General features: G+C 57.8%; 1 protein-coding gene across 1 annotated transcript in view; it reads right to left on the bottom strand.

The window, feature by feature from the left end:
• LOC116951826 (protein Hook homolog 3-like) overlaps window positions 1–12,817 on the bottom strand; it is a 93,610-nt gene that overhangs the window by 16,373 nt on the left and 64,420 nt on the right. Inside the window, exon 17 of the mRNA XM_032970586.2 lies at window positions 11,971–12,005. Within this exon, the coding sequence (XP_032826477.1) occupies window positions 11,971–12,005 (35 nt within the window). The remainder of the gene's footprint in view (window positions 1–11,970; window positions 12,006–12,817) is intronic.

Below are 12,817 nucleotides of genomic sequence, written 5' to 3'. Positions count from 1 at the left end.
CAAAGAAATGATCAGTCTATAATTTTAATGGTAGGTTTATTTGAAAAGTGAGAGACAGAATAACAACAACAAAATCCAGAAAAACGCATGTCGAAAATGTTATAAATTGATTTGCATTTTAATGAGGGAAATAAGTATTTGACCCCCTCTCAATCAGAAAGATTTCTGGCTCCCAGGTGTCTTTTATACAGGTAACGAGCTGAGATTAAGTGCACTCTTAAAGGGAATGGTCCGAATTTCACCTTGTTACCTGTATAAAGGGTACCTGTCCACCAAAGCAATCAATCAATCAAATTCCAAACTCTCCACCATGGCCAAGACCAAAGAGCTCTCCAAGGATGTCAGGGACAAGATTGTAGACCTACACAAGGCTGGAATGGGCTACAAGACCATTGCCAAGCAGCTTGGTGAGAAGGTGACAACAGTTGGTGCGATTATTCGCAAATGGAAGAAACACAAAATAAATGTCAATCTCCCTCGGCCTGGGGCTCCATGCAAGATCTCACCTCGTGGAGTTTCAATGATCATGAGAACGGTGAGGAATCAGCACAGAACTACACGGGAGGATCTTGTCAATGATCTCAAGGCAGCTGGGACCATAGTCACCAAGAAAACAATTGGTAACGTACTACGCCGTGAAGGACTGAAATCCCGCAGCGCCCACAAGGTCCCCCTGCTCAAGAAAGCACATATACATGCCCGTCTGAAGTTTGCCAATGAACATCTGAATGATTCAGAGAACAACTGGGTAAAAGTGTTGTGGTCAGATGAGACCAAAATGGAGCTCTTTGGCATCAACTCAAATCGCCGTGTTTGGAGGAGGAGGAATGCTGCCTATGACCCCAAGAACACCATCCCCACCGCCAAACATGGAGGTGGAAACATTATGCTTTGGGGGTGTTTTTCTGCTAAGGGGACAGAACAACTTCACGGCATCAAAGGGACGATGGACGGGGCCATGTACCGTCAAATCTTGGGTGAGAACCTCCTTCCCTCAGCCAGGGCATTGAAAATGGGTCGTGGATGGGTATTCCAGCATGACAATGACCCAAAACACACGGCCAAGGCAACAAAGGAGTGGCTCAAGAAGAAGCACATTAAGGTCCTGGAGTGGCCTAGCCAGTCTCCAGACCTTAATCCCAGAGAAAATGTGTGGATGGAGCTGAAGGTTTGAGTTGCCAAACGTCAGCCTCGAAACCTTAATGACTTGAAGATCTGCAAAGAGGAGTGGGACAAAATCCCTCCTGAGATGTGTGCAAACCTGGTGGCCAACTACAAGAAACGTCTGACCTCTGTGATTGCCAACAAGGGTTTTGCCACCAAGCACTAAGTCATGTTTTGCAGAGGGGTCAAATACTTATTTCCCTCAGTAAATGCAAATCAATTTATAACATTTTTCACATGCGTTTTTCTGGATTTTGTTGTTGTTATTCTGTCTCTCACTGTTCAAATAAACCTACCATTAAAATTATAGACTGATCATTTTTTTGTCAATGGGCAAACATACAAAATCAGCAGGGGATGAAATACTTGTTTCCCTCACTGTATATATACATTCATATATATATGGGAGGATCTTGTCAATGATCTCAAGGCAGCTGGGACCATAGTCACCAAGAAAACAATTAGTAACACACTACGCCGTGAAGGACTGAAATCCTGCAGCGCCTGCAAGGTCCCCCTGCTCAAGAAAGCACATTCATATATATACACATTAATATATATATAAATGTATATATACATGCAAATTTTTGCGAGAATTTCTTGCACATGTAGTCATATGTGAAATAAATGTATTTTTGTAGGATGGTACAGAGGGGAAAAGAGAGCCATGAAGTTCGCTATCCCAAGAATTTGGCGGGAACCCACTGACCACTCAAGCAACTGCTACTTCTGCAAACGTCGGACTGGCAAGAATGTACCTGCCATCACATATCCAGACCTTCCTTCATCTATCGCCCTGGTGCCACACTGCCATGAGCTCCCCAATACCCACTCCTCCGGAGAGAGAGCAGCCGTCTTTAGAAGAAAGCAGCAATTCAGAGAGCGAGGAAGACATTGTAGATCCAGATTACAATTTCAGAGGTGGAGCTGAGGAGAGAAACCCATACTACCCCAACCAAAAAGACCTCAACGACTTGATCAGAGATCTTGGTCTCACCAAGTCCAATGCCGAGCTGTTGATGTCTAGGCTCAAGCAGTGGAACTTGTTGGATAAAATTGTGCAAGTCGCAGACCAACCTGTTTGCAGCTTCGTCACCTGTCAAGATGGGCTCTGCTTCTGCCACAATGTGACCAGTCTGTTCGAGGCAATCGGAATCGCCTATAACCAGAATGCGTGGCGCCTCTTCAATGACAGCTCATCTAGGCACCTCAAAGCTGTGCTGCTCCATAATGGTGTAGAGGAGTAGAATGGGGAAGTGGCGTCACTTGTGCTGTCCAGGGCGATGACGTGACGTCATGCGCTCAGGGCAGCAGAGTGACGTCACGGCTCCTCAAGGATAAAAGGGGGACCCCATGACGTAAGCGGGGTCGTAGCTGGAGAGTAGGGTCGAAGAAGGGTGGAACGGGGAGCCAGGGGCAAGAGGGTAGGGATAGGGGAGAGCAAAGTGCCAGGCTAGACGTGGCTGTGCTCCTCGGTCGGCCGTGTTGGCTGATCCCACGGCCGGGGCAGAGGAGACAGCACAGGGCAGCCGGCTGTGTCGGGACCTAGCCCGGGACCCCTAACCCCTGGGGAGTTGTTCACCCCTGTGTATTGTTAAAGATTTGTAATAAAACCTTGGCGGAAGCCCTTACCTTACCTTAGCCTCCGAGTGAGTCGTCGGGAACTCCTTTACAACTGGTGTTAGGAGTGGTTACGCTGCCGTCGCTATGCCTAAATCGGGCGGGCGGCGTAAGAATCCACCGGCGGGATGCCGGGAGAGTGCTGACGACGTCGGGGAGGCTCCGGCTGCGACCCGGGGGCAGTCCGTCGCCGTGGAGATGGACTCGGCGGGGCAGGTGGTGTCGGCGGCTGGGGGTCCCAGCGCACCACCGCCGGTGGCGGGGGGCGATGCCGAGAAGCGGTCGCAGCTGCTGCTGCGGGCGATCGAGCAGCTCACCGCCGCCCTTACAGAGGTGGGAGCGCGGACGCACCCACCCGGCCCACACTCCGCGTGGCACCGGCGGATTCCCGCCGTTTTGCCGCCCGCCAATTTGGAAGTTGGCGCCATTTTTCATGCGCCGCCGGAAGTGGCGGCCATGTTGGTGGGGGAGCCGCAAGCGGACGTAATTTCCGCTGCGACGCCGGAAGCGGCAGCCATTGTTGCGGCCGTGGCTGCCGCGGATGCGGCTGCGGATGCCGCCGCGGCTCCGCGCCTCGCCGTGGCTGCGAGCTTGGCTGCGGATGTCGCTGCCGCAGATGTCGCTGCCGCGGATGTCGCCGCCGCAGATGTCGCTGCCGCGGATGTCGCCGCCGCGGCTCCGCGCCTCGCCGTGGCTGCGAGCTTGGCCGCGGAGGCTGCCGCGGATGTCGCTGCCGCGGCTTCGCACCTCGCCGTGGCTGCGAGCTTGGCCGCGGAGGCTCCCGCGGATGTCGCTGCCGCAACTCCGCACCTCGCCGTACCGGCGAGCCGGGCCGCAGATTCCGCCGCAATTGCGGGGTGGCTCGCGGGCGCCGCTGCGGCTCCTCATCTCACCGCGTCTGTGGCGTGGCCTGCCGGGACCGCAACGCCGCCGCACCTCGCCACGCTGACGGGATGGGCTGCGGACGCCGCGGCGCCCCCCCACGCTGACACTATTGCAAGGTGGGTCGCGGGCGCCGCGGATCCATATGCCGCCGCATTTGCGAGGTGGCTCGCAGGCGCTGCTGCGCCTCCTCACCTTGCCATGTCTGCGGCGTGGCCCACGGAGGCCGCAACGCCGCCGGCCCTCGTCGCGTCTGTGGGAGGGACCGCGGGGGCTGCCGCGGCTCAGCACGCGGGTGGGGCCGCGGGGCTGACCGTTGGTGATGCCGCGGGCCCGCACCTCGTTGCGCCTTCAAGGTGGGTCACGGGCGCTAGTGCGCCTCCGCATCCCGCCGCGCCGGCGGGGTGGGCGGCGGCCGCTGCTGCACCTCCGCACCTCGCCGCGTCTACGGCGTGGCCCGGGGGGGCTGCAACGCGGCCGCTGCTCGCCACGTCTCCGGCGTGGCCCACAGGGGCCGCAACGCTGCCGCACCACGCCGCGTCGCGGGAGGATGCCGCGGCTGCGGAGGCCGCCGCAGGAACGCACGCCGGCACCACGGCTCCGTACGGCGCCGCGGACAAGTGGGTTGCAGGTGCTGTGGCGCCTCCACACCTCACCGCGTCTACGGCGTTGCCCGGGGAGGCCGCAACGCCGCCGCCCCTCGCCACATCGCGGGAGGTTGCTGTGGCTGCGGCTGCAGATCGATCCGTCGCCGCGCCTGCGGGGTGGCCCACAGGGGCCACCGCGAGGCCGTGTTATACCGCCGCGTGTCCGGCGTGGCCTACGGGGGCCGCAACTCCGCCACCACCCACCGCGTCTCCGGCGTGGCCTACGGGGTCCGCAGCGCCACCGCACCTTGCCACATCTTCGGCGTGGCCTATGGGGGCCGCAACTCCGCCGCCACCCACCGCGTCTCCGGCGTGGCCTATGGGGGCCGCAACTCTGCCGCCACCCACCGCGCCTCCGGCGTGGCCTACAGGGGCCGCAGCACCACCGCACCTTGCCACGTCTTCGGCGTGGCCTATGGGGGCCGCAACTCTGCCGCCACCCATCACGTCTCCGGCGTGGCCTATGGGGGCCGCGACTCTGCCGCCACCCACCACGTCTCCGGCGTGGCCTACGGGGGCCGCAGCGCCACCGCACCTTGCCACGTCTTCGGCGTGGCCTATGGGGGCCGCAACGCTGCCGCACCACGCCGTGGTTGCAGGGTGGCCCGCGGGAGTCGGGGGGCTTCCATACCTCGCCGCACCGCGCGGCTAGGGGCTGCGCCGGTTACCCCACATCGCGCCGTTTGTCACGAAAGTGGGCGACTGGTTGGCCTTCCAGGACCGGTTCAACGCGGCGTATATGTCGGTCGGCTGGTCCATGGAGGAGGCGTTGGGGGCCCTTCCGACCTACCTGGATGAGAAGGCGATGCAGGTCTTCAAGTCCATTCCCCCGGCCGATAAGGCTACGCTTCCGACGGTGTACCTCCGGATGGCCGATGTACTCGAGCCGCCGTCCAGGGCACGCCAGAAGTTTTCGCTACGGCGGCGGGAGGAGGGGGAATCTCCATTGGTTTTCCGCTGCTCGCTCCTGGCCTTGGCACAGGCCGCATACCCTGATATACAGGGCAGGGCGCTGGACTCGATGGCCCTGAAACGGCTACTCGACCTGGCACGTGAGCTGGGGATCGCTTTGTCCATAAATAGCGATCGCCAGATCACGTCGTTGGCGGTGGCCGAAAACATCCAGGCGCACCTCTCCCTCCGCCAACAGCCCCGGATGGCGGCGTGCGCGGAGATCCCGGCGTCAGAAGAGGAGGCCGCCTCTCAGGGTGTGGACACCCTCGCGGCACTGGCGATGCCCGGTCGTCGCGGGAGGGGGGCGGGTGGTCGCCGTCCGGAGCAGCGGGGGCAGCCGGGACCTTCCCGCCCGCAGGACACTGCCACGGTGACCTGCTTCCGCTGTGGTCAGCAGGGCCACATTGAGCAGGGGTGTAGGAATGCCCCAGGGGCCTTCAGCAAGGGGGCTCCAACTCCTCCTGGACCCTCATCGGCATCGAGCCCAGGGCCCCAGGCGAGTCGCGACGCATCACCCGCGCGGCCGCCCACCTCACCTCATGCATCTAGCGGGGCTAGGGCCCATCGTCAGGGGGTTGTCCTCGAGGGGTCGGGTGCACCATCATTGTCACCCACTGGATGGCCCAGGCTGACCCGCCACTGGAACGCGCTGGCGCATCGGATGGTGGCAGCAGCTGCTGGCTCCTCAGCGTTGGCGGGTTGTGTGCAGGGGGTGCGAGTTCGCCTCTTGGTGGATACGGGGGTGTCTGCCACCATTATTTCAGAGGCCATTTTCAAGCTCCTACCCCGCAGCGTCGGTCCGTTAGGGCCGGTTAGTGGGGCTTGTGTCGCCGCAAACGGCAGCAGTTTGGGCATATGGGGCCAAGTTATAGCGTCGGTTCGGGTTGACGAGATTGAGTTGGCCGGGCCTATTTTGGTCTCCAAGACCTTGGCAGTTCCATGCCTCATGGGGACCGACTTTTTGTCTAGAATGCCCATTCGAATTCTCGTTGACCAGGGCTGTGTGGAATTGCCGTCAGGGAGGCGGCTGCAATTCCTACAATCGCCTACCATCCTGTCTCCCTTGGTTGCCAGTGTGCGGGCCTTGAATAGGGCGGTGGTGACCGTGCCGCCGGCGTCACAAATCTTGCTACCCCTTAGGTTGCGCAGACCGCTCGAAGGGGGCTCCTGTCCCCGTCGAGTTACTTTTCAAGGACGATGGGATTGGTGGGCGCCTTGACGGCCGTGTCGGGGGGCCAGGACCTTTTTCTACAGGTCCTCAATTCGGGGCCTACGCCGATCGTAATCCCGGCCGGTGCCGTCCTGGTGCACGCGACCCCGGCTCCCCCACCCGAGAGCGCTGCCCCGGATGGAGGAGTCGTGGCGGGCGTGATGCGCGCGGGGGACTCCGACGCATCGTGCATCGCCACGTTGTGCGACGAGAATGCCTCGTTGTCCACCGGGGAGCGTCAGCAACTCCGCGAACTCATCGAGAGGTTCACCGATGTGTTTAGCCAAAGTAAGTTTGATCTGGGTCGCACTACTCTTTTGGAACACCACATAGATACGGGCGACTCAGCCCCTATTCGGCTTAATTCCCACCGCTTTAGCCCTGCCGAAAAGGAGCATGTCCGCTCGGCTGTTGACGAAATATTGGCGGCGGACATCGTCTCCCCTTTCACTAGCCCTTGGGGTGCCCCCATTGTGCTAGTCAAGAAACGGGACGGGAGTCTCCGGTTCTGCGTCGATTTCCGTAAATTGAACAAGATCTCGGTGGCTGACGCATATCCATTGCCTAGCATTGGATGATTCCCTGGACGCCCTCCCGGGCACGCGGTTCTTTTCGACTCTAGATTTGCTCTCCGGCTTCTCGCAATTGCCGCTGGACGAAGCCTCTAGACCCAAGACAGCGTTCCGCACGCCCCAGGGGCTGTTCGAGTTCAATCGGCTTCCTATGGGTCTTCATTCAGCCCCAGCCACCTTCCAGCGTCTCATGGAGTTGGTTTTGGTGGGGCTGCAGTGGGAGTCTTGTTTAATCTACTTGGACGACGTTATTGTTTTTGGGCGTACGTTTGACCAGAAATGCCATTTGCTACAACCATCGGTGAAGTATTTGGGACACATCATTAGTGCGTCAGGTGTCGCCACGGACCCGGAGAAAACGGCTTGTGTCCGGACGTGGCCGACTCTCACATCTGTCGCGGAGGTGCGTAGCTTCGTCGGCTTCGCATCGTACAATCGCCGGTTTGCCCGCGATTTTGCGACGATTGCGAAGCCGCTGCACGCCCTCTCCGCCAAAGGCCAAAGGTTTTACTGGGGAGCGGAGGAGGAGGCTGCTTTTGCGACGCTTCGCACGGACTTGGCGGATGCGCCGCCCTTGGGGTACCCCGATTTCTCGAAGCCCTTTCTGCTTGACACCAATGCCAGCGACATGGGCATTGGGGCAGTCCTGGCCCAGGTGGTCGACGGGGTGGAGAGGGTGGTAGCCTACGGCAGTCGGGTTCTGTCCCCGACGGAACAGCGATACTGCGTGACTCGGAGGGAGCTTTTGGCCATAGATTTTTTGTTCAATTGTATAGGCCCTACTTGTACGGTAGGCGGTTTACAGTCCGAACCGACCACGCGGCCCTGCAATATTCGCTGAGGATTGGTCAGCCCTCGGGTCAGCTGTCCCGCTGGCTCGAGGTGCTCCAGGATTACCCCTTTGACGTAATCTACAGAAAGGGGGCACTGCATGGAAATGCGGACAGCTTGTCCAGATTGCCGGCAGGCGGCGGGTGTGCTTGCGCCCTGGGCTCTAGCCGTTGCAAGTCCCCAGGGGCCGTCGCGGCCCAGTTGGTCGCGTCGGCCGCGACGGCCACCCCCCGGGTGTGGCAACATCCGCGGATTTCGGCCTGGGACTCCCCCGGGAGGTATGGTCCAGCTTGCAGATGGAAGATTCCTCCCTGCTGAAGCTACGGCGATGCGTCGGACGTACGGCCCGGGGATCAGCTTCGTCGGCGGCCCCAGCGATCGCCGTGCATGACGGACTCCTCATGCGTTGGGATGCCCAATTGGAACGCTATTGCGTGGTTGTGCCCACTAGCCTGCGTGGTAAATTAACCCGAGCCATTCACGAGAAGCTTATGCACCTTGGCTACCACAAGACCCTATTGACCCTTAAGCGGGACTATTACTGGCCAGGTGTGGAGGGTGACGTGGCACTGATTTTGAAGGGTTGCCACGACTGCGCGCGGAGGAAGGCCCCAGTTGTCCAGGACCGGGTCCCGCTGCAGTCCATCCGGGTTTCTCGCGTTAATGAACTCGTGGCGCTCGACATCTTGGGCCCATTCCCTGCATTCCAACGGGGCCATAAATACCTCTTGGTGGGCGTTGAGTACTTCACACGTTGGCCTGTGGCGTGGCCTTTGGTCGATCAGTCGGCCTCTTCTATCACCGAGGCGTTCGTCCAGGGGTACGTGTTGGATAAGGGTTTCGCCGGAACAATTGTTGACGGATCAGGGGCGGAATTTCTCATCTAAACTGCTCAAGGAGGTGTGTGACCTCCTTGGCACCAAGAAAATCCGCACCTCGCCCTACCACGCCCAATCGGACGGGATGGTAGAGCGCTTGAACCGCACCCTCACTTCCATGCTGTGCCACCATGTGAACACGTCTAAATCAGACTGGGACCTGTTCGTCCCGGGGGTCTTGGCAGCGTATCGGTTGGCTAATCACGCCTCAACGGGATTTTCGCCTTTTTATTTAATGTACGGGAGGGAGCCGGAGCCCCCGGTGCACGTCCAACTGGACGTGAGGTCCTCCAGGAAGGGGTCGGCTGTGCGGGTCCCTTTGAAAGTCGCGCTTGACCGGCTGCGCGAGGCACGGCAGGCCGCTGCTGAGAATTCCGCCGGCCGGCAGGCGGCTAATGAGCGGCTGCCCAAACACCAGGCAGCGGGGCCTCTCGTGGGTAGCGGGCCAGAAAGCGTGGCTGCATTGTCCCCAGGTCCCGGTTGGCACATCTGCCAAATTGCACCGCCCGTGGCAGGGTCCCGTTGAGGTCGTGGAAGTTCCCCGGCCGCAGTGCGTCCAGATTCGGTTCGGACACCGGCGGTGGATAGTGCACCCGTCCCGGCTCAAACGCTATATTCCATCTACCCTGGGGGATCCACCCCCAACTCCGGGGCGGCCGGCGGGTGATGCGTCCGTCGTGCCTGTCCGTCCGGGTCCTGTTGACGGGGGCGGAGTTCGCCCTGTTTGTGTGCCCCCAGGGCCCTTCCAAGTAGCGCCGGCGAGGACCCCCCGGCCACCGGAGGCTACGGCGGTGGGCCTGTTGCCTGCGGACAGCCCACCTGCACGGGGAAGCGGGCCGGCAGCGCATACCCGTTCAAGGGGGATGCGGCTCCGGTGATGGCCTGGGCGGCCGTTCGTAGGACCCAGCCCCGGCGCCAGCTCGGCACTGCCGGCCGGAAGAAGCCGTCTTACTTTTTCCCGTTCATTTGGTTGTTGTTGTTATTGTGATGCCTGGGATGCCGTGCTGCCCTAAGGTTGGGGTTTTCTTGCAGCCGGGTCGGCTGTTTTTTTTTTCACAGGGGGGGTAATGTAGAGGAGTAGAATGGGGAAGTGGCGTCACTTGTGCTGTCCAGGGCGATGACGTGACGTCATGCGCTCGGGGCAGCAGAGTGACGTCACGGCTCCTCAAGGATAAAAGGGGGACCCCGTGACGTAAGCGGGGTCGTAGCTGGAGAGTAGGGTCAAAGAAGGGTGGAACGGGGAGCCAGGGGCAAGAGGGTAGGGAGAGGGGAGAGCACAGTGCCAGGCTAGACGTGGCTGTGCTCCTCGGTCGGCCGTGCTGGCTGATCCCACGGCCGGGACAGAGGAGACAGCACAGGGCAGCCGGCTGTGTCGGGACCTAGCCCGGGACCCCTAACCCCTAGGGAGTTGTTCACCCCTGTGTATTGTTAAAGATTTGTAATAAAACCTTGGCGGAAGCCCTTACCTTACCTTAGCCTCCGAGTGAGTCGTCGGGAACTCCTTTACAATGGTAACAAGTACCCGTCTCTTTCCCTGGCTTACTCGGTGCACTTCAAAGAGGATTACACCAGCATCAAGACCTTGCTGGATGCCTTGAAGTACGATTAGTATGGCTGGGAGGTCATCGAAGACTTCAAAATGGTGGCATTCCTGATGGGTCTCCAAGGCGGTTTTACCAAGTTTCCCTGCTGTCTTTGCCTGTGGGACAGCAGGGACACCAAGGCGCACTGCCACAAGCGGGACTGGCCATAACGGACCGAGTTCTCTATGGGGAGGAACAACGTCAAGTGGGAGCCACTGGTGGACTCCCGGAAGGTGCTGATGCCACCACTACACATGAAATTGGGCCTGATGAAACAATTTGTCAGAGCTGTAGATAAGGAGTCAGCAGCCTTCAAGTACCTTCAATACTTCTTCCCTAAGCTGTCTGAGGCAAAGATCAAAGCCGGTGTCTTCGCCGGACCACAGATAAAGAAGATCCTGGAGTGCAATGAATTCCCCAAGAAGCTCACTAGTAAGGAGAAAGCGGCTTGGAGCAGCTTTGTCGCAGTGGCTCGTGGCTTCCAGGGCAATCACATGGTCGAAAACTATGTGGAGCTGGTTGAGACTGGTGAAGAACTATGGCACAATGGGCTGTAGGATATCCCTCAAACTCCATATCCTTGATGCTCATCTTGATAAATTCAAGAACATGGGCGCGTACTCGTAGGAGCAAGGTGAGCGCTTCCACCAGGATATACTGGACTTTGAACGCCGCTACCAAGGACAGTATAACGCGAACATGATGGGAAGACTACATTTGGGGGTTGATTCGTAAAAGTGACTTACAGTATAATCGGAAATCTCGAAAAACTACTCACTTCCAAATCTTTTGTAGTCATTTTTGTATTACTTTAGTATAAATACATGTACATTTGTATTCACATGTTGGTTTTTTCTGACTTTATGTGAACGAAAATACACAAATTTACCCGTTTTCTCACTGAAAATAGGTCAATTTAAATATATCACTGTCCTGGTCACAAAAGCAAAGTTTGTGGGTAATAATACCCATTTTCTATACTTTTTAGGCATAATAAATTACGAAATAACACTTCCTACCCAGGAACAAAAATTGTGTTACATAGTGTAATTAAAATATCCATCGTACAAACTTGGAATACTGAACTCACATGGGCAGCGTGTGTAGAGGAGAGTGCGTCCCCTGTCGTATAAAGAACGCAGCTTTTCTCTGACACACTGGGCTGCACTGCTTGGTGAGATTTCCCAATGCATTCTTTGTCTCGCAGCATGACACCGACAGCGCAGGGAGAATACATATCAAAAAAAGGCCAAATATAACAGTGAAAATGTTATTCTGTAACTGTTAGGCCTATCACTAAATATTAAGAACAATTCAATTCAAGTAACATCTCTCAAACCCGGACTCAAGTAACCGGAATTCAGAGTAAGCCAGGTGGAAGGCTACTGGAAACAAATAAAATAAAATACGACCTCCTATGAGACACTATTCTGGTGGTAGGAGATGAAGTGCACATAGGCAATATAAACTTAAAAAAATAATAATTATCTGTCACATGGAATTTGGCAAAGTCATGCCCTTTAATGCCATACGCTACATGGGGGGCTCTCGTTAAAATGTATTTAATAAAAAATAAAAAAACAGGGATCACAACAGTGACAGTGGTGAGATAAAAATTAGAGGACTCACAAGTGTTCTTCAACTTTCTTGGTCAGGACGATAGACTGTGGTGAGAAGCAAAGAGAGAGTTAAATAAGCCAAACAAATCAAATATTATTTTGTCAAAGGAAAATCAAAGCAGCAAGCAGGCCACAAAATGTGACAGCATGAGCAATCACTGCATAAACCTTATTCCCAAACGCAGCCTCCTCACCGTGGCTACAGAAGTGATCATTCTCCAAAAAGAGATTCAATTAAAAAGGGCTGGGAAGCACTGGAGGATTTGGGTTGGGGGGCTAGGGGAGAGGAGGACGAGCTGGAGGAGTGGGGGGCATCTACGAGAGAGAGGGGTGGAGGAGTTGGGGGGCAAGGAAGAGGGACTGGAGAAGGTGGGGGGGGGGGGGCTAAGAGAGAGGGGGTGGGGGGGGCTAGGAGAAAGAAGGGGGCAGGGGAAGTGGTGGGAGGGGCAAGGGAGAGGTTCTGGAGAAGTCGGAAGGGGTGGCTAGGAGAGGGGGGAGGTTGGGGGAGGGCTAAGAGAGGGAGGGGCTGGGGAAGTGGGGGGGGATAGAAGGGGAAGCTGGAGGAGTTGGTGGGGAACTCGGAGAGAGGGGGAGGGGATGGGGGAGTAGGGGGAGTGGGGGGAGTGGGGGGCGGCTAGGAGAGAGAGGGGGGCTGGGGGATTGGGGGGGGCTAGGAGAGGGGGGTCTGGGTGAGCGAGGGGCTCACCCAGACCCCCCTCTCCTAGCTAGGGAGGGGATGGGGGACTAGGAGAGAGAGGGAGGGGATGGGGGAATAGGCGAGAGAGGGAGGGGATGGGAGAGGTGGGGGACTAGGAGAGAGAGGGAGGGGATGGGAGAGTGGGGGGCTATAAGAGAGA

Source organism: Petromyzon marinus, chromosome 44 (genome assembly GCF_048934315.1).
Source record: "Petromyzon marinus isolate PM22_M1 ecotype Great Lakes invasive population chromosome 44, UKy_Petmar_22M1.pri1.0, whole genome shotgun sequence".
NCBI classification, from domain to species: domain Eukaryota; kingdom Metazoa; phylum Chordata; class Hyperoartia; order Petromyzontiformes; family Petromyzontidae; genus Petromyzon; species Petromyzon marinus.
The sequence above is the reverse complement of the archived record's forward strand: the minus strand, read 5'-3'. Positions and strand labels throughout refer to the sequence as shown.